A 19,382-nucleotide genomic window follows, 5' to 3' on the forward strand; every position below is an offset into this window, starting at 1 on the left:
TAAAATCTTCTATTGCATTAATAAACATAAATAAGTCTATCATTTAGACCTACAATTTAGTTTTTCTCAGATGACATTTAACTACAGATGTTACTAATAAAGTGCTCGGTGAGTGTACGTACACCCATCAGCAACACCATTAAAACCCATATTATCCTCTTTCTTCTTTCCTCATATGACACACCCACAAAGACACACACATACAAAGACTTATGTGATGGCCCAGCTGTGACTCACCAGTGTGCAGGTTGTTTAGATGCTGGGTGAACACTCCATCTGGGTAAACTTTGATCATGAGGTAGAGATCTGATTCCTGTGAGGAGTGGTGGGAGGCTGCTGCCAAGTTCTTCTCTACCGGAGTGTATGGCCTCACTACCTCGGCATCTGGATATGGGAAAAAACAATAAGAAAATAAAACTTCTTATTGTTACATGAAAAATCCTGTCCACTCTGCTCCTTTAGAAGAGCTTCAGACCTCCTTTGTCACTGCATTAATAATGCTTCTCTCAGCAAAGAGAACTTCCCTACATCTGTGCTGATCTGTTACAGTGGCAAGAAAAATGTATGTGAACCCTTTAGAATTACCAGGTTTTAATTGCATTAATTGTTCATAAAATGTGATCTGATTTTCATCTCAGTCAAAGAATAGACAAACACAATATGCTTAAGCTAATAACACACAAACAATTACAATATTTTGTTTTTTTATCGAACACACCCATAATTTATTGCTTTGGCAGCAATAACCTCAAACAAGCTCTTCCAGTACCCGTGGATCAGACATGTACAACGTTCAGAAGCCCCAAATCATGACTCTCCCTCTACCGTACTTCATCAGTGGGATGATGTTTTTATGTTTATATGCAGTACCCATTTTATGGCATACGTAGTGTTGCCTGTCATTCCCAAACAATTCAACCTTAGTGATTCCCAATGATTCCTTTAAGCCTTTAGCTTTTACCTGGGGGTTCTTTTTTACCTCACTGATCATTCTGTGTTTTGTACCTTTGTGACATCTTAGCTGGGCTTCCACTTCTAGGGAGAGTTTTTTTTTTTTTGCAAGGCATGGTTCACATCAGCAGATGGTTCTTGAATAGCAAACTCAAAAAGTTTGAATGTTTTTTGTAAGTCAAAGTAGCTGTAACCCACACCTGGGTGAAAGTTAAAGCAGACTGTTCGAAGAAGCAGGCATGGGACCTACTATACTTACTGGTTGTGGATGTTGAGGAAACATGCACACTGACGTATGCAGTGCCCTTTTCTCCACTGACTCAGTATACCATACTTTAGCTGTGGTGGGGCATACTGGAATCTTACATACCGCACTCTTTCCTTTCTTGCTTATACACTCAGTTGGCAGTTTATTAGGTACACCTAGCTAAAACTAATGCTGTCTAATACGGCAGTCGTGCAATAAATCCTCCCTTCATGACAATTATAATATTCAGTTTGGGTTGACACTGTTTCAGAGAGGTGTTGTTCAACTTTCTGGTCATTCTGGAGTGTGCAGTTCATGGTGCTGTTAAAGTGTATTCCGTTAAATGGACAGGTGTTTCTATTATTTTATTCACCACATTTATATCAACAATGGAAGTCTAAATAACAGAAACACATCTCTGTATAAAGCAATACAGTTTATTTCAATGCGTTACGTGAACGTTGTTTGAAAAACATCTGTTATTGCTTTAACATAGATGATACATTTTACTGTATTCAGTACTGTGTAGCCTGTCTGCTTGGTTCCTTACCTTGAATGAGGGCTTTGAGGTAGACATGTTTTCCAACAGGCACATGCATGACAGTCCCACGTGGGAGTTGCACTCTAAACACATGGGTGTTATGGTTCACCTCAGTCTTACACACCAACACACAATCCCGATAGTAGGGAGCTGAAAAAAGGAGATAAGTTTTTTAGACTAATTTTTTACCTTTTCATTGGGTTCCTAATAAGCAATGATGTCTGATGAAAGATTAAAAAACAATGCACTGTGGAGGAAGAAGAAGCTCTAGCTGAGAAATGTACCTACAGAAGCTATCTCGTACTTTTGATCCCTTCGATCTTGGATCTCACCTCTGTCTTTTTTGTGTAGAAATGTGTTGTGGAGTTCCAGTGGTTGACCAAGACTTGTCCATTTTCCTTTAGCCTGCTTGCGTATGCTGACCTGGATCTTTCCCACTGAGAAAGCAGTATGGACTGTTGAAGAAATGATAGTTTAAAAATAAGAACAAGCCAATGAACTTCAACACTGATTTTACAAACATTATTTTTAAATAGAATCAAGCTGTTGTCTTACCAGAAACAGTTCCCTCAACTTCGTCAGCTAGACCTGAAAGAGCATGAAAACAATACTCATTTTACAATCAAACTCTTGCGTACATCAGAATGATATTGTTTACAGTGTGTCCATGCTTAATCACATGCTTTCACGCAGCTAAACTTTCCGAAGACCTCTGGCCAGTTTTGGACCTACAATACTTAGTATTCCTAATTTACCACTTAACATCTGGTACTGTCCCCACTAGCTTTAAAACTGCTGTGGTTAAACCTTTATATAAGAAACCAAACCTTGATCCAGGGTCTCTCAGGGTCTCTCTATAATTATTGACCTTCCATTCTTTTCAAAAGTACCAGAAAGAATGCTGTCTCAGTAGCTTTCATCCCACATATCTAACAGTAATCTTTTTGAACCTTTTCAAACTGTTTTCAGAGCCTGTCACACAACTGAGACTGCACTTACTAAAGTGGTAAATGATCTTCTACTTACTATGGATTCAGGTTCCACATCTGTGCAGCTGGTGATACCATAGATCATAGTATAGTCCTATACCAACTGGTAAACCAATATGGCGTCTCTGGCCTGGCTCTCACATGATTAAAGTCTAACTTATCTTATCTTAACTTGGCTCCCTATCCATGTCAGATCGGACTTTAAGGTGCTTCTAATGACATACAAAATCATAAATGGCCAGGCCCCTTCATACCTGTCTGATCACCTTAAAACTTATATTTGATCCCATGCTGTTTGCTCTCAGTCAGCAGGCTTCAGGGCCTTTTCCTATCATGCCCCCTTCCTCTGGAACAACCTCCCTGCTGACATCAGGCCATGTGACTCCGTCGAGGCATTTAAATCTGAACTTAAAACTCATCTTTATGCCTTAATTTTAAATTTGTGACTTATTCTTTGATTACTTCAGGCCTGGTACCTGTTACCATTCTCCTGCCAGTGGGTCAGTCTCAGTCTCAATGAATCCATTAAACCTAGTACGTATAATAGAGTCCATGTTGACAGATTGTTAAGCCCCTTGAGGAGAAATTTATGATTTGTGATATTTGCCTATTTACTTCAACATACAGTAGTCTAAGGATAGTACTGTCTGCTTACTGATGTCTGTGTCAACTTCTAGAGAGCAAAATAAAATTTAGAAAGCCATCTCTCTACTCACATAAATGTATCATGTAGGACATTTTCCCCAGCAGTACTTCCAGTCGTAGAACACCCGCCTCAAGGTCAACAATGGTACAGCCTGAGCTGGGGATCTGAGAAAGAACAATATGCGTAAATATGTCATCTCAAACTATTGTCCATGGCAGCAGGGAGACGCATGTGAAGAGCGATTTGTGTGTTTTTTTGTTGCACTTCTTCTCTGTCTTGGAGCAAAAATTCTCCAAACACACACCCTCTATCTCATCAACCACCGACTGGCATTTTCAACTGCTTCCACCATACTGCATGGCAACAGAGGTTAGAGTTTCCTACTTGATGCCTCATGGATGTGTGTATGAGTGGCTACCTTTCTTTTGGCATAAACGACCAAATGAACAGTTACATCAGTCTGGAACCAGTCATACCTACATCAACAACAGACAGCAGATAGTAACGTAAGTATTTATGTACAAATGTGTTAAACTTTGACAAGTGTGTATCATATATGGGGTTTTTTTTTGTACTATCTTTTATACCGAGGCCGGGAGTCTTTTTCTGGAGGAGGAGCCACTGAGATGGGTCGGTCGAGGCCAGTCAGGGGTGGAGGAGGGATGATAGCTGGGAAAATAAACAGAAAAAATGACCACAACAGAGACTTAAGTTCAGTTTTATACAACTTGAAGCCAATATTGACCTTTCATTAATGACTTTGCATGTTTTAGTCCATTATTACCAAACTGTAAAGGCTGTACATAAAAGCCTACCAATAATGAGGCATACCGTAATTCCTTAGATTGATTTCAGGCAACCAGCAGTTCTTATTCATTTTAACACTATACGAAAATCAAGCTGAAGAGGCTCAAAATCATGAAAAAAAGTTGTTTATTTTTATGTCACAGTTGTTTTCATCCTTTTGCGATCCAGTTTGCAAGCAGAGATTGTTTTGAAATCTCTCCCTTGTTGTTTGAGTGTAAGAAACTCTATCTTTAATTGTCAAATTTTTGAGCAGAAGATTACAAAACATTACGACCAGCATCAAAGCAGCATTTCGACCCATATTTGTCAACCATCTAAGAGTTGGACATCAACTTGCCAAAAATTCTCAAAGTGATGCATATTGGACCACACTTTCGGGACTAGAAATAAAAGCATTTCATTGAAATTGTTCACCTAAGAAATCACTTACATTGATGAGCCACAACATTTAAACCAAATGTTAATGTTGTTGCTGATTGATGTACATCTCTGCTGAAAATAGAGGAGAGCTTGTTGTTCTTATCCCTCACAGTCTGTGTTGTTCCTCTATGTGTTAATGTTGGCTATATACCCTTATCTAACTCTTTCTGTCACCTCCACTTTTCCACACTGTCATATACCTTCATTCCATATCCTGACGTCACCATATCTGACCAATGATTTTTCTACCAGCGTTCCCCGAACAAATCAATCACTGGATGTCGTTCTTTAACTATTGTTGCAATTCTGCCTGTCTGCCTTTCAGACCTACTATTGCGCAACCCACCTCCTCCCCGTCACCACCACAACCTCCATGACGTCCAGGGACACTTGTCCAAAAGTTTCCATCAACCACCCGCTCCCTCTACTCCACCACCATCAGCATCTAGACTCTAGAATAACCAAAGCTCTCTCTGTTGCTTTCCTTAAAACATTTTGCAATTCACTTCCATTTGAAATCTCTTTGAGAATCTCTAGAGGGATTCTTTCTACTGTGTGCTACTTAAGATTAAAGACTGCCAAAGAACATGACAACCTGGTTAACACTGAGGAAAAGCTCCAGATCAACTATAGAGGTTACAAACAGAATGTGAGAAAACTGCTACAGAGATACTGTGGGTTTTGTGTGTGTATACCTTTAATAGCTGTGGTAGCCTTAGTGGCCATTCTGCCTACCAGGCACTCTTTCAACATGGACTCATAGTTCACCCAACGGTGGACCTGTGCACAAACACGAATTTTACCATATCAACACATGTAAACCCATCAGGTCACCCACACCCACATTAAACAGCTTACAGAACTACATCAAACTTTGCAGCACTCACAAGGCCACCAAAACAAAACATGTTCCAGTCCTCCCAAGGTACTGGGACTTATTTTTACTCCTGCTGAGGTTGAGCCTTTTCAAGAACATGTTATAGTCACTGCTTGGGCAGGCATCCTTTAGTTTGATCCCAATGAGCTACAAAAAGCAAGCAGTTGGCTAATATTTGTCAGCTAAGAATACCATCTTTTATCAGTAGCAAATTCTGTCCCAGTTTGACACTAAAATCTACTTATTTTCCACAAAAAAAAATTAATTAAAGATCTCACAAAAGCTGACAAGAATACATGTTTTAAAACTTGCTTACTAGTAAATTAAAAAAACGTGTCACTACATACATTTTTCTAGCTCTAGAAACTCTTCAATGTGAATTTTTAACAATGGATCGCTGCCAATAACAAACTTGTGGCTATGAGTAAGACTCATTAGCAGAGAAGCTGCTTGTATGAAATGATACTAAATTATATTTACAAGTACATTGGTGGACCACTAGGAATTTAACCATTCATCAGCCTTCACTAAAACTATACCAAATGGATTTTTACATATATAAACGTCATATATATGTTTCACAAATACCAAATAACTACAGTGTCTTTAAAAAGGTATTCTCTTGGACTATTTTAACCACTGAGGTAGAAAAGTCATTTTATTATGACTGTAATATGTGGAAATGCAGGACTGCACCTTAAGCTTTACGAAGCATCAAGAAAACAATGATGCTTTACTTTCTTCATCAACTTCCACACCTGATCAAATAGGTCAGTGCCATCTATCCCAGCTGCCTTCATCAGCTCCTCTTCTCCGCCAGGGTGGTAGTCCATGTAGGGGGTCACATTGTACACCATACCTGAAAACGGGGAGAGAAAAAACAGAATTGCGTGTATAACAATCCAGTGCCCTCTGCTGACAGAAGCTGACTCCATTACAGACACTGAAGGGATTAAACCTGTTAAAAATGGTTTTTGATTTGAAGAGGGATTCTGTGCCATACCAATTACTATTTACCACAGCAGAAAACCCATATAACTGTCAATCTAGTGCGTGCATTTGCACTTAGAGAATGAAGCATTTGAAGTGCGTTGCTGTTTATCAACATGTAGACAATGCTGGTTAAGCAGGCCATGACATAAACAAAATACTACTGTAGGTGTGTGGGAGCAGTAGTTGAGTACACTGTTAAGAAGCCACACACACATTAGTGAGCTCTGCCCACAGAAGACCAGTGTAGTAGATGATGAAGAACGATCGTATTACAACTTTCCCACAGATCAAGACCACCTTTCAGGGTTTTGATGTGAATGTGCCAAAATATCTGATCAAGAGAACACTACAACGGCGTAACATCATGCAACTACACTGCATGCAAAGTCGTCGTGAGCTTGAAAAACAGAAAGGTCAGGTTCCAGTTTGCAAAAAAAGATACAACAAGAGGTGTTGAACAAAGCCTTATGAACAGGTGGAACAAAGAAATGTCACTCTGGAAATGTGAACAAAACAAGGAAGAGCTTGTAAGCTATAGGACCTCCTCTGGCAGACAGGGTGGAGGTGGTGTTGTTATGGCAGCTAGGGTTCCAGTGGAACCGGCTCACTGGTGTTTAATGATGATGGTGTGACTGCAACAAAAATATTAAACACTTTATGGTGACTTGTTTAAGGTTTTGTTTATTTGTTCATTTACGCTGGTCACGTGAAACTGACGGACTATGCTCAAAAACTCACACACAAAGATTCGTTAATTTTGGGACTACTATTTAGGACTACTACTAAGTAAATGCTGAGTTTAGTAGTGTGAGACCCAGTGCTTTTTGAAGCTTGCACCAAACAAGGGACTAAAGGTCAGGATACCTCTGTTTCATCAATTTTGACCATTCTATTATTTTCTCTTTTGTGTCTCTTGCAAGTCCCCCAACTTTATGAAAGTGCAAAACTAAATAACTAGACTGCCATTTTGAATCAAAGTGCTGGAGTCAACACAGCAAAAATGTGTCCAATGCTTATATGAGTCTCCAAATAAATTGTGCTTATCTTAATGTAAAATTGGACTTTAAAAGTGCTGCACCTTCCCTCCTACCCTCCTGCAGTCTTTTACTAAGTACACAGCCATATTAATTTAAGTTCGCAAGGGTTCAGTGCTTTTGTCTAGTTGACATTAGTAGCGGTCCGTCCTGTCTAGAACACACCTCACTAAATTCCAATGTATTCAAGAAAAAGCAGGATCAAGTATCATTAAACTGACATTAAGGATCCTCCAAATCTGCTAAATAGTACAGCTACCATGCAGGTTATTCATCTGTTTCTCTTAAGTGCGAACCAGCCCTGATCCAGGTCAAGCATGCAGGCTCACCTCGTATGCAAGTCCAGCAGTCATCTCTTGTGTTGTGTTTAAGAAGCTCTTCCTTGGTAACTTCAATCAGGCGCCCTCTGAGCCCAGTCAGATCTTTGCCACTCTTGGAAAATCGGATCCAGTCCATTAGACTGTGGCCAGGCTTTAAGGCCACCTAATCAGGCAAGGGCGGAGTCATGCAAACAGTGGATACGGGCGTTATTTATTCTCATCTCGAGATGTGTGAAGGCATGTTAAGGCCAGATTTGAGGCACCACAGCATCATCTTGAGTCTGCAGAGGCTAAAGAATATTGCTAACATTCCAGTTACCTATGTCGCTGTCATTTAAAATTGACACTCACTATAGTGTTGATCATATGTATACCTAAAGATTTAGCAATGAACTTTTCTATTATTATGGGGTATGTACAGTGTGGCACTCAACTTTTATCTGTCTGGTTTTATTAATGAGTTTGGTTTACTTTCTGAAGCTGGAAGAACCGTTTTCATCGGCTAAGGTTGGATTGTTACCTTGCTCCTCCCGGACTGGCCGGACGGTGCGACCCGCTGCTGTGAGCTCGGCGCAGGGAAGGACTGGGTCGGAATGTTCAACATGTTGTGAAGGCTTCGGAGGCAGCCCAAGTTTCGAAGAAATCCTATTTAAACAACGGCAGTTCACCACAACAACACAGGAACGACAGTTCTGCAGTCACACTGACTGCTATGTGTTACTGGTACAAGTTCTTCCCGTGTTGTAACACATAACTTTCATAACTATGTTAGGCAATGCTTCTTAGCTAGTAGGCTAATCTACGCTAGGCTAACAAGACGTTACGTACTGACAGCCTTACTCATAACAGCAAATTATGCATAGTCATATTAAATTTTAAACAAAAGTTAATATCTCCCGTGTTAACTGAAGAATTAACAAGCAAATTCAATCATTGCTTTATGTCTGGTGGCTATTTGCGAGCTAATTCCTGCGTTTACGGTTCCGCCACCATAAGGACTACAATAATTGTCGCACATTCTGACGACAAAGTCAACAAACGGTGTCATCAAGTTGCGACGGTCCACCGTTGCCTGTCGTGCCACACATTGAAAAGGTCGGCATTCACAAAAGCTACAAAACATTAGTAAAGTAATGGGACGTCCTTTGGCAGTGTTAGTCAAAATATGCTTTTGTCACTGTAGATATTTTTACACGTCGAAACAAGAGAAGCACGGATGGAGTTAACAACAGTAGTAATGGCTTCATTACATTTTAGCCGTGCCAGTACCTAGGCTCCAATTTCGTGCATGCTGGCTCACTGACATGGTTGCAACACTTAAATGGAGCAAAGTCATTACTAGTAGTGGTAATTTCACTCGTGCATTTAATCCGAGCTGACAAGAAAAATGCCAGTGACCCACCTGAAATGAAACTGTTGAAAGAGGCAGTGAAAGATGAGAAAAGTCCTCTGTCACTGTCAGCATCGTCATCCTCTTCTGAATCTCTCTGGTTTTCATCTGACATCGTGAAAACATGGGATCTCACGCAGATTTGATGTCGTATTTATTTACAGTGTATCATCATGGCAACTGCTCATGAAAGGCTAATCTGCTAAGAGGATTCAAGGACAAGAGGTCTCTGACTTCAAAATAAAGGTACAGGTGCACCTACTCAGGACTTGGCAGAGCTTGTTGTATAATGCTGATGAACTGAAAGCTGTTACAAACAGGCACAGACATCTAATAGACCTTTTTCATGGCAGATATCGTTACCTGTCTTGTCATTGCAGGAAAAGCACAGGTGGGAATAATATCAATGTGGTGGCTCTGTTTCATTAAGTATCCCAGAAAGCTATTTCAATGATCCAGCATGCAGAAAAAAAGAGCCCTACAGTCATTACAAATGTTACCAGTTCCACCTGAGCTTTTCCTGTCTATTATAGGATACCCTTGAGCTCCTTGTAATGTGATGTACTTCAATAAAAATGAATAAAATTACATGTTAATTTTAAAATTTCTCCCTTTTTTATTTTAATTTCTACACCCCTTTCTTACAAGTCAACATTAATTATGGTTATCCAAGAAGAGTTGAATCAAGGGCAAATGGACTTGGTGGTAGATACTTGATGACGTTTCACCTCTCATCCAAGAGGCTTCTTAAGTTCCATTCAACTCTTCTTGGATAACCATTCCCTGGATGACACAGAATTTTCCAAGACATTAATTATGGTAGAGACAGCTTATTTGATTTCTTTTGAGGTTTTATGGATAGCAGTAGTTCCAGCCTTCTAGGAGTCTTTGGGTACTACCTGGGGGCTCCATATGTACCTCTACTGGGCGATATTAAAACCTCTCATCAGAACCAACAACGAAACCTGGAAAGGGATGAATGTAAGATCTCCATCTGCAAGGTCTTCAAAGTCCTATCTCCTAAGGAATTTTTCCTGAATTCTTCAGAAGGCCAGAGGTATTGAATTTGAGTGTACCATGTTCAAAACCTCCACTCCTGAGGCAGCTGCTTGGAGTTAAGACCATAAGGTCACCTGAACATCTGTAGCAACCAGGAAACTCACTGGTGGAAACCAGTGGTGCAGAAAATGTTAGGCTGATGAGCAGGGCCTTTTGGGCCATGCAAGCAGGGAACTCCTTAATTAACAAAGACTTAGTTGGCTTCCAATAAATGAATGTGTACATATATCTGAAATGATAAAGATTTGTGTACAAATGTACACATTAGGTTTACAAGTCTCATATTTAGAACATACAGTGCATACAGTTTTGTGTACATATTTACAGTTTCTCTTACACATTTAAAATTCTCAGTACACTTGCAAATCTCAATACACATATGAAGATTCTTGCACACATTCACAAAGCTGTGTACACAAAAAAAAAAAAAAACTGAGATACAGTCTCACAACTCTCCACACATTTGCTAATGATATTACTACAATAATACCCCCATACTGAAAGGCATTCTGGCAAATCCTTAGATGATGCAGGAAGTTTCACTGTTTGACTGATTGACTGATTCATTCATTCATTCATTCATCCCTGGCATTTCTACATACTGTATTATGTTCATTTGTTCAAATTGTCAGCAGTAATTTCCACAGGATAATAACCTTGTATCTAAAAAAATGATTATGTCAGAAACTCACAAATACAGCATTGTGCTCATGTTGACCCTGCATGATTTTTTGGGTTTATTTACATGTGTGGTTTTAGAGGTTTCCATAAGACCAAGTTTTGTCAGAGTTTATCAGCTAAACAGGAACTGTGTCATTGTTCACTTTATCACCTCACTCATGCAAGGAGCTCCTAACTTGCCCTGTTTTTGCTTCATTCTTAGTCATTCATAATTTCTACAGTTTTTACTGCTCATTGTATCTATTTCTGTGCTAATATTCTGCCTGTTTTCTGCTTTGCTGAAATTGCTGCTACCACCCAGAACCCTTGAGGATCAATGAAGTTTACATGGAACCACAGCATGCAGTGCCATATTTTCGTCCATGCAACTTACCTGCAGATGGCAGCAAAGATCAAAAATAGGGATTTAATGGCTAACAACTTTTTTTGTTGGTCTTAACTGTTGTTTTGTTGTCTTCCATAACATGGCAATATGAGCACAGACAAGCTCACGCTGAGTTAAGTTCTGCACTGTTAGACATTACACACATGTAGAGGGACAATTTTTAAAGTACATTTTACACATGGGAGCTAAATGCTCTGCCAGTGATGTGACTAGTGCATCTAAAAGTGTGATTGATGTTTGTTGGTTTGTATAGTGCTGTATTCTACAACTACCACTCATTCCTCTTGCCACCTCTTTTTCCCTCTCTCTTTTGTCCCTCCACCCATTTCTTCCTTTCTCCCTGTAGATCCAGCACGGGGGCAGATAATTACAATTTCAAAACCATTTGCCAGATTATTACTAGCTAATCCCGTGTTTGGTCTGATGGGTCACACGCCTCATTTGCCACGGTGCAGGGCAGCTTGGGACCCTTTCACAAACACTAGCGAAGAACCAGCGGCCTGCCCTGTGAGGCCTCCAGACCGCTGGGGTTGGATTTGAGGTCGGGTGGTGGGATGTTCCTCTGGGATAAGCAGGGATCACGAGACCCAGCAGAGTGGAAATTAGAAGACAGAGTGTTAAGTGTAAAACTACACGGGATTTTTAATTATTATTTCAACTTGTGTTTGCTAGAAAAGAGTGTATTATGACTACTTGTCATCATTATCTTGTCTAAAGCATAAAAAGCTTTGCACTGGTACAGTTCATACCACCTACATTTAACCTGTAGATATGTAGGTAATGTAGGTAAATGAATTATCCTTTTATCTGTTTATTTAAGTCAAACAAAATTAAAAAGATTTTAAGTCAAGATCTTAACAACTCATTATTTCCTATAATGAAATTGTGTTTTATAAACTTTGTAATAAGTTGAGTTCACCAAACTCCATGAAAGCGCTTAAATCAACAGCTCCTATAATGACCTGCCCTGCACTGAACCAGTTTGAACTTGTTTTTGTTGGCAGTGCAGTTAGTTTGTTGTGGGTCAGCTGTTCATGGAGTCTGCCAGGAATTACTTTACTTCAGACACATACATAAGTACTCCTTTGCAGTATTTTAATCCATGTTTCAGCCAAGTTGTATAGGTAACATGGCAGGATGGAGCTCCGGGCTGTTCCAACACAAAGCAGACACATATGAACAAAGTTGATGTTGGCAGAGGGTAAAGTTAAATATGTCCTTAACTTTGGCAAGGGTAATACCACCTGTTTAAAGACTAATTGCAATCTGCAGAATGTAAATCTGTGTGTGTTTATTTTTAATACTGTACTAATTCAATGCAGCTTGTAAAAGTTGTAATGCTAATTGTGATAATCACCCGAGCATGTGCGTGTTAATTCTAGCTATATTAGCATAGCTCTTAGTGTACGAGCAACCCATGTTACTTTATATAATTAGCATGTCTGCTGTTGTCAGCTAAGACCTAAAGTTAAAACTGCCTCTGTATGATATAGTGTATGAGCCTTTGGTTGATTTTTTTCTGAGGAGACTGATATTTGTGTTCATGAAACAGAAAGGATTTTCACCCTGTGAGGAGTACTCTCCAGTAGTTTGTGCTTTTCCTCTCTGACCTCTCTCTCCCTGTCCCTGTCCTTAATTGGTGCTGCTATCGTTGCTGCACCATAATGTTATTAATAACATCATTATAACTTTAAGTATCACTGTTATTATTACCATTATAGCAACCAGTCTGACAGTGCTTAAATACAACAGTATATAAAGCTGTTCCTGGTCTATCTCTCTCTCTTTTCTCCCCCTCTCCCCGCTCTTTCTCCTCTCTCCCCAATTTCTCTCCTCTCATCCCCATCGGTCGAGGCAGAGGGCGACACGCCCTGAGTCTGGTTCTGTTGGAGGTCCTTACCTGTTAAATGAAGACTGTCACCATGTGCTTGCTCATGTTGGTCCTGTTGGGTTTCTCTCTATAATATTGTAAGGTCTTGACCCGACTCTCAAAATTGCCTTGAGATAACATGTGTTATGATTTGGTGCTGCATAAATAAAATTGAACTGAAAATTGAATTGAATGTCTCCCGCCTGTTACAGCTTTGTTTTGAACTGTACGACTGTAGCAGTGTCCAGCCTGAAATGCACCCACAGCCTTTCCCCTGCATTCCTCGTGTGTTCTCCATCTCCATCAACGTCCCATGGACTTGTGAGTACAAATTAGCATTCTGTGTGTACTTTAGCAGGTAAAGCTGCCATCTGTTTTAAGCCATTAGCTCCGGAGCCAGGACTCAGGCCTGTATTGTTTTATTCTTGATTTGAAGTACATTATTTGTAAGGGTGGTAAGCTAATAAGAGGTTATTTTCCAAACTGAACTTAAAGGGTCATTCTTGGAAATTTTAGTGAAAATTGAAAATCTGTTTATAAGGAAAACACACACAGTGCTTTTGTATATTGTTTTCTTTTTATTTTTACATATTTTATTATTTTTTCATAAGTGGTTGAAATATCTGTGCTAACCTTTAAGTCAAACTTTAAATGTCTTCTAGAATACAACATTATGGAAACATATATCACCTATGGCTGTTGATTTGAATGTATTACTGTTAAACATAAGTTCTGGCTTCATTGTCTTACACAGACTGCAGCAAAAAAAGGGACTGCAGAACTGAGTCAGTTCTCTGACATGGTCTCAACAAAAACTAAGTAGGAGCACTCTGTTTCCTCGTATGGGACGGTGCCTCTTTTCTTCTGCAAACCTCCTGTGTGTCCAAGTAGCCAACAAATTCCTATCTTACAGCTAAGATAGGAATTAAAGATGCAGATCTGACCCCCTTGAGTCTACATGTATGACACAGCTGGATGGCTGCAGACCAAAGTCCAAGGAGGAGCAGTTGGTCAGCATCGCACGAGTGTGTTAGTGGAACCCTCTCAGGTGAGATGAAAGAGTGACAAGTTCTAACAGGATCATATTTAGAAATGATTGAGTATTTTGTTGGTGGTGATAATGTGGTGAGTGCATGCTGCATTCTCTTAGGGTAGCCTTCTATACTTTTCAAACTTCTGAGACACTAAGGCTAAAATCAGCCTACAAGTACATTAGAGCCTGACGTAGATAATCAAACATGGTGGTTGACCTGACATACCGTAGCATGTGCAAGGCTCTTTTTACCATATGTGTGTTGGTACTGTGTGTTCCAGTGTGTGGGCTGTATTGTGGAGCTTGAAGTTTTTTTCTTTTAATGGTTAGGGGAGTTCTTTTTGAAGTTTAGGGTTTAATGGACTGCATTTATAAATGAGACAGTGAGCTGCAATGTAAAGTTGTCAGGAGTCTGTTTAAAGGTTTGTCATTTAGGAAACTAAAATTATTGGCAACTTTCAAATTACGCGTAAGTCACTTGATTCATTGTTCATACAGTTCCAATAATAAATAAGAATCAAAGGCATGCAATTTAATTCAGAAATGAAAAGCTCATGTCTCTATGTTTATCTCATCTGCTAGCGCCACATACAGGGAAATAACTAATTTCTTCTAAATCTGTGATCACATGATTCCCTGTATGTAATGTTACGTAGGTAAGAGGCAGCTCATGAGGGCTGAGCTTTTTACATTTATTCCAGCAAAAAGTTGCTAAAAATGTTTTAGTGTTATAGCCAGTGCTGCTGTTATTATTATTACTATTATTTGCATGCAGGTATGCAGTACAGTGAATACAGACACATGAATAAAAGCTGTATTACTATACACAAAAGATATAAATCAAGTGTTGGTTTCTCCGGATTTTCATTTCCAATCAAAATCGTGTTCAACATACCCCTTTTTGTATGGTATCCTAGTAAGTTAACAATGGTTTCCTTTGACTTCTTGCACGACTCCCTGTCTGAGCCAGGGCTTTACATTGCAGCTGTGAAGACTGGCAGCATAAAAAACACTTGGTTCTTACCATTAGACCTTAATGTCCATCTGTTTCCCTGTCTACACGTTCAAGTCTCATTGCCAGTGTCTTCTTGTAAACATTCACTTCCAATGGTCTGTTTGCTGTTGTTGTTGACAGTTATTTCCCAGCGGAACACAGGGTGTGAATGCACACGCACTGCCATATGGTTGTATATGTGGTGTAAAGGCCTGTGTTTCCCTCAATGAGTCAGTTGACCAGACAGCTCATGATGCCACAGCACAGAGAGTTTCCATGGCAACACATGAGGTTGAGGGGGTTAGGTGGATCAACAAATGGCTTTGGCAACCATTTTATTCCATGTGCTGCACACTTGCCCTCGTCACTACAACATCATTCGTAATATTTGCCAAACACATCAGTTGTTATGGTTTGTATGCACAAGTTCATCTGCCTTATCAAAATCTTGATTACTGTACAACTAGGATATTTTCTAATCTATGTGTGGCATACTAATTTCAACCTATTATAACAGCTAATGGTGGTAGGTTTAAACTGATTAGTTTCTGGATAAATCAGGATTAAGATAATAATGGCCTATGACCTACAGTAAATGATGAATTTAAATGTCTGTTTTAATGTCAAATATCGGTATATAAAAAAAGGTTTGAGTTTGAAATGTTTAATATGGTATAATTTCAACTCTAAAAGACATTAAACAGGCATCGGCATTATGATTGATCAAAAATGAAGGAATAAGACCTTAATTTTAGCTGTCATTTTGGGCATTGGGGCAGTGGAACAACTTGAAATCACACGTCATACTTATCTCCTTATAACATTGATATGGCTAATGTTTTTTTGGTTTTGTTTTGGGTTTTTGTTTTGCGTATTTATGTATCCAGCAGACACAGAGCAGCATTAAAATGTATTTGGAGTTGTGTTGGAGCACACCATTACTTCCTTTTAGCTCAGTTTTGCTCTCCTTCAACTCTGGAGAAAAATAACAGACTCTAGCTTGCGAACAGTTAAATATGCCACTTTGTTTACCAGCTAGTTGCTAACTTTGTCTCTCTGCTGTTTGGTGCTGGGATGGTAGTGTATAGTGGGTTTATAATACATTTTTTACTGAAAACAGCTTCCTGCTGGGGAAAACAATGAAGGCAAAACTGCAGGCCCAGAAACTGAAACAATCTTCTGTAGAGCTGAGGGGGCTGTATAGTTGATTGGTTATTCTGTGGGTTCCTCACTTTGAGCAAACCCTGTCACATTACATAGTTTTTTGATCCATTGGACATACAAAAGTAAACAGCTTTAATTATCTAATCAGATAAGTAATTTCAGGGTGATGGCAGAGGACTTAACTCAACAGTCTGTAAAACTTTGAATAAATCTGTCTTTATCCAGTCTTGAGGAGCAGCAGCTAAATATTTTTTTTATTTTTCTTACGTCATCAATAGCTTTTGTGTCCAATGATGTTCTAGATTATCTTCAAACACATTTCTGTGAGAGGTGAGATCTCTGAACAACCACTGCTTCCCAGCTTCTTACTGGCTGTCTTGCTGACCCTTCACCTTTGACCTCAGATCAGGGATTGACTTATCACTGAACCAATTGATTCAGCCTCAGACTTTTGAAGTGAATCTGCTCAACCCGACAAGCTGTGTCTAACTCAGATCCATGTTCACAGCAGGTCAGCAACCAATAAATCATTCAGACTGCTCTCGGGAGATTTGGAGATTCATTTTACATTCATTCTTAAGTTTAATTTTTTAACAGTTAATTGTTTACTGTGTCTATTACTTCACTTGAAATTTCTAAAATAAAAAAGAAAAGTGGACAAGAAAACACTGAAATCAGAAAGTGACTATCAAAATAGACACTGAAAATATTCAATAGCTATTTTAAATTTCAAAGTGAAAATGAATACAGAAATCAAAAATTTAGATAACATTATTCACTTTCACAGTGTTTCCTCTCATTTAATTACATATTTTAATTTACATGTGTGGCTTTTCTACTCATAATGCACTCTAGAGTTCTAGCCTGCTAGAGACCACCAATGCCATAATTTAATTTGGGCAAATAAGGTGTTACTCATTTTTTCAGTACTGCTTCATGTTTTATTGTGTAAAATAAAAATAATTTCAGCAGTTTATCTTCTTTATAAATGACACAGAATATTGTGTATCTCTGGCCTCATCAATCAAACAGCACCTGAAGCCCAAGAATGTTTCTGCATGTGTCTACTGAGACCCAGAGATGTCAGTGCAACCTCACTGCCATGTCAATGCTCCAGTTCACCATGCTGGGTAAGCAGAAAGGGGAGGAATAGCAGGAATGGCCCTGTCAGTCTTAGGGCTATATGAATTACCCCTTAGAGAAACTCTCAGCAGGACAAAACCAACTGAGAGCCCATTAGACCTATGGGAGGGAAGAGCCTCCCTGTTTAAGTAGGCTTCTGTTTCAAAAATGTTCTCAGGGTGAAAAGTTCAGTGCTGGCTGACATTGTAAAACTATCCAGAGGTGAAAGTGATTGTAGCTCCTCTACTTCCCACAGATCCTACTAATAATGAGGAACTTAATAATTTTCTAAAAAGTTGAGTTTATATGCCGCTACACTGATGTAGCAATGGAAGAGTATATAAAACAAATACATATAGCAAGCAATGCTTAATTTGAAGCACGTTACAAGGTGCTTACAGGAAAACACACCAACAAAAAAGTGACACAAATGAAAATAAAAATATAAACAAAATAATGGATTTAGTATACAAATAAAATTGCAAGGCAATAACATTTGTATTTTTAATGTGATAAGAAACTTTGCTCTCAAACTGTACCAAGACAGAGTAAATTAATCTAGTTCCCGGACCATTACTGCAAGGGTTCTGTCACCCTAGACTTTAAAGCGATATTCCATCTAAAGTACAGAGAATAACCACTATGGTCAGATTTCATTAATGTCGGCTAATGGATTGTAATGACAAGCACAAAAACAGTATCAAATTGTTTCAAAATTGAAATTTTCCAAAACACTCATCCATGATAATCCATTTTCCCCTATCCATTTCTATGATTACTATAGTGCAAAATGTCATATTTTGCCCTAAATAAATACACTGATTTTGTTTTTGTTTCAGTTCAGTTGCAATAATGGTGGGTTTTTATGCAGATCAAACCTTTCTATGGATATTTTTATACTTTTTGGCCATCATTAGAAGCCATCGTAACTATTGTGAAATCAAACTAACCATAACCTCTGTTCTCTGTTAAAAACACATTAAATTTTTTTACAGCCACCTTCAAACTCTACAGGGAATGAGAGTTTGGTACATTTTAGGCAGAGTATAATTTTAATGATAATGCTGGAACATTAAGAAGTCCTACGTTTGGACACAATGAGAGGCGTCAAGGAAGTTCAGTGGCAGATTCAGGTGCTTGACTAAGCAAAGCCTTGCATTTTAAAAGAATTTTATCTCGGAACAAACCTGCTTTATCTTCAAATTTGTAAGAAAGGGCCAACTGTTGAATTCATACTCCAAACAAATAGGGGGCAGCATATTACCAGAACGTTGGGGTGTCCACCCCCGAGAAACAGGGAAATGCACTCTTTTTTCATTCGTACCCCCTCCCCTTCCCGTGTGCCATAGTCGGACTGGCCATCGGGCATACTTGGACAAATTCTGGTCATGTTTAGCTAAAATTAGCTTGAATAAATCTAACCTCAGCAATGGGCCGTTGTTGACATGTAGCCATCCTGCATGGATTGGGGCATTGTTTTTCACGCAGGTTTACCTTGTAATCCAATTATGTAACTGGTAGGTTGTTTTGTTCAGTTATTCTTAGACTTACAACAATTTTGCACCAGTCTGCCCATTCAGACAGACAGGGAAGATGTAGTGGTGACAGGACTAGAGGTCGAGCCATGAGAGGTGGAGGAACGCATGGGAGAGCAGTTGGAGCAGAGGCATCAAGAGCTGAGCTTGAGGAAAGACTGGAGGAATGTCACTGAGAGAGGATGGCTGCAGCACAGCTTTATAGCCTATTTGCTGTTACTACTGCTTCATCCTCTCATGTTGGACTGAGGAGAGACTGTGACAGTGACTCTCTATTGCCTCTTGAGGTACAAGGTGGTATTACGAGATGGGATGGGCTACCTG

The 19,382-nt window shown here is 39.2% G+C and overlaps 1 protein-coding gene across 1 annotated transcript in view; it reads right to left on the bottom strand.

Annotated features, from left to right (window-relative positions):
• LOC120784691 (cytochrome b5 reductase 4) overlaps window positions 1–8,874 on the bottom strand; it is a 16,360-nt gene extending 7,486 nt beyond the window's left edge. Inside the window, exons 1-11 of the mRNA XM_040118689.1 lie at window positions 8,346–8,874; window positions 7,835–7,988; window positions 6,237–6,337; window positions 5,297–5,381; window positions 3,962–4,043; window positions 3,793–3,850; window positions 3,445–3,538; window positions 2,295–2,327; window positions 2,072–2,194; window positions 1,749–1,889; window positions 238–384 (exon numbers count right to left, since the gene is read on the bottom strand). Of these exons, the coding sequence (XP_039974623.1) occupies window positions 238–384; window positions 1,749–1,889; window positions 2,072–2,194; window positions 2,295–2,327; window positions 3,445–3,538; window positions 3,793–3,850; window positions 3,962–4,043; window positions 5,297–5,381; window positions 6,237–6,337; window positions 7,835–7,988; window positions 8,346–8,429 (1,102 nt within the window). The 5' untranslated portion in view covers window positions 8,430–8,874. The remainder of the gene's footprint in view (window positions 1–237; window positions 385–1,748; window positions 1,890–2,071; window positions 2,195–2,294; window positions 2,328–3,444; window positions 3,539–3,792; window positions 3,851–3,961; window positions 4,044–5,296; window positions 5,382–6,236; window positions 6,338–7,834; window positions 7,989–8,345) is intronic.
• Window positions 8,875–19,382: the final 10,508 nt, after the last annotated feature.

Source organism: Xiphias gladius, chromosome 22, assembly GCF_016859285.1.
Source record: "Xiphias gladius isolate SHS-SW01 ecotype Sanya breed wild chromosome 22, ASM1685928v1, whole genome shotgun sequence".
Classification (NCBI taxonomy): Eukaryota; Metazoa; Chordata; class Actinopteri; order Istiophoriformes; family Xiphiidae; genus Xiphias; species Xiphias gladius.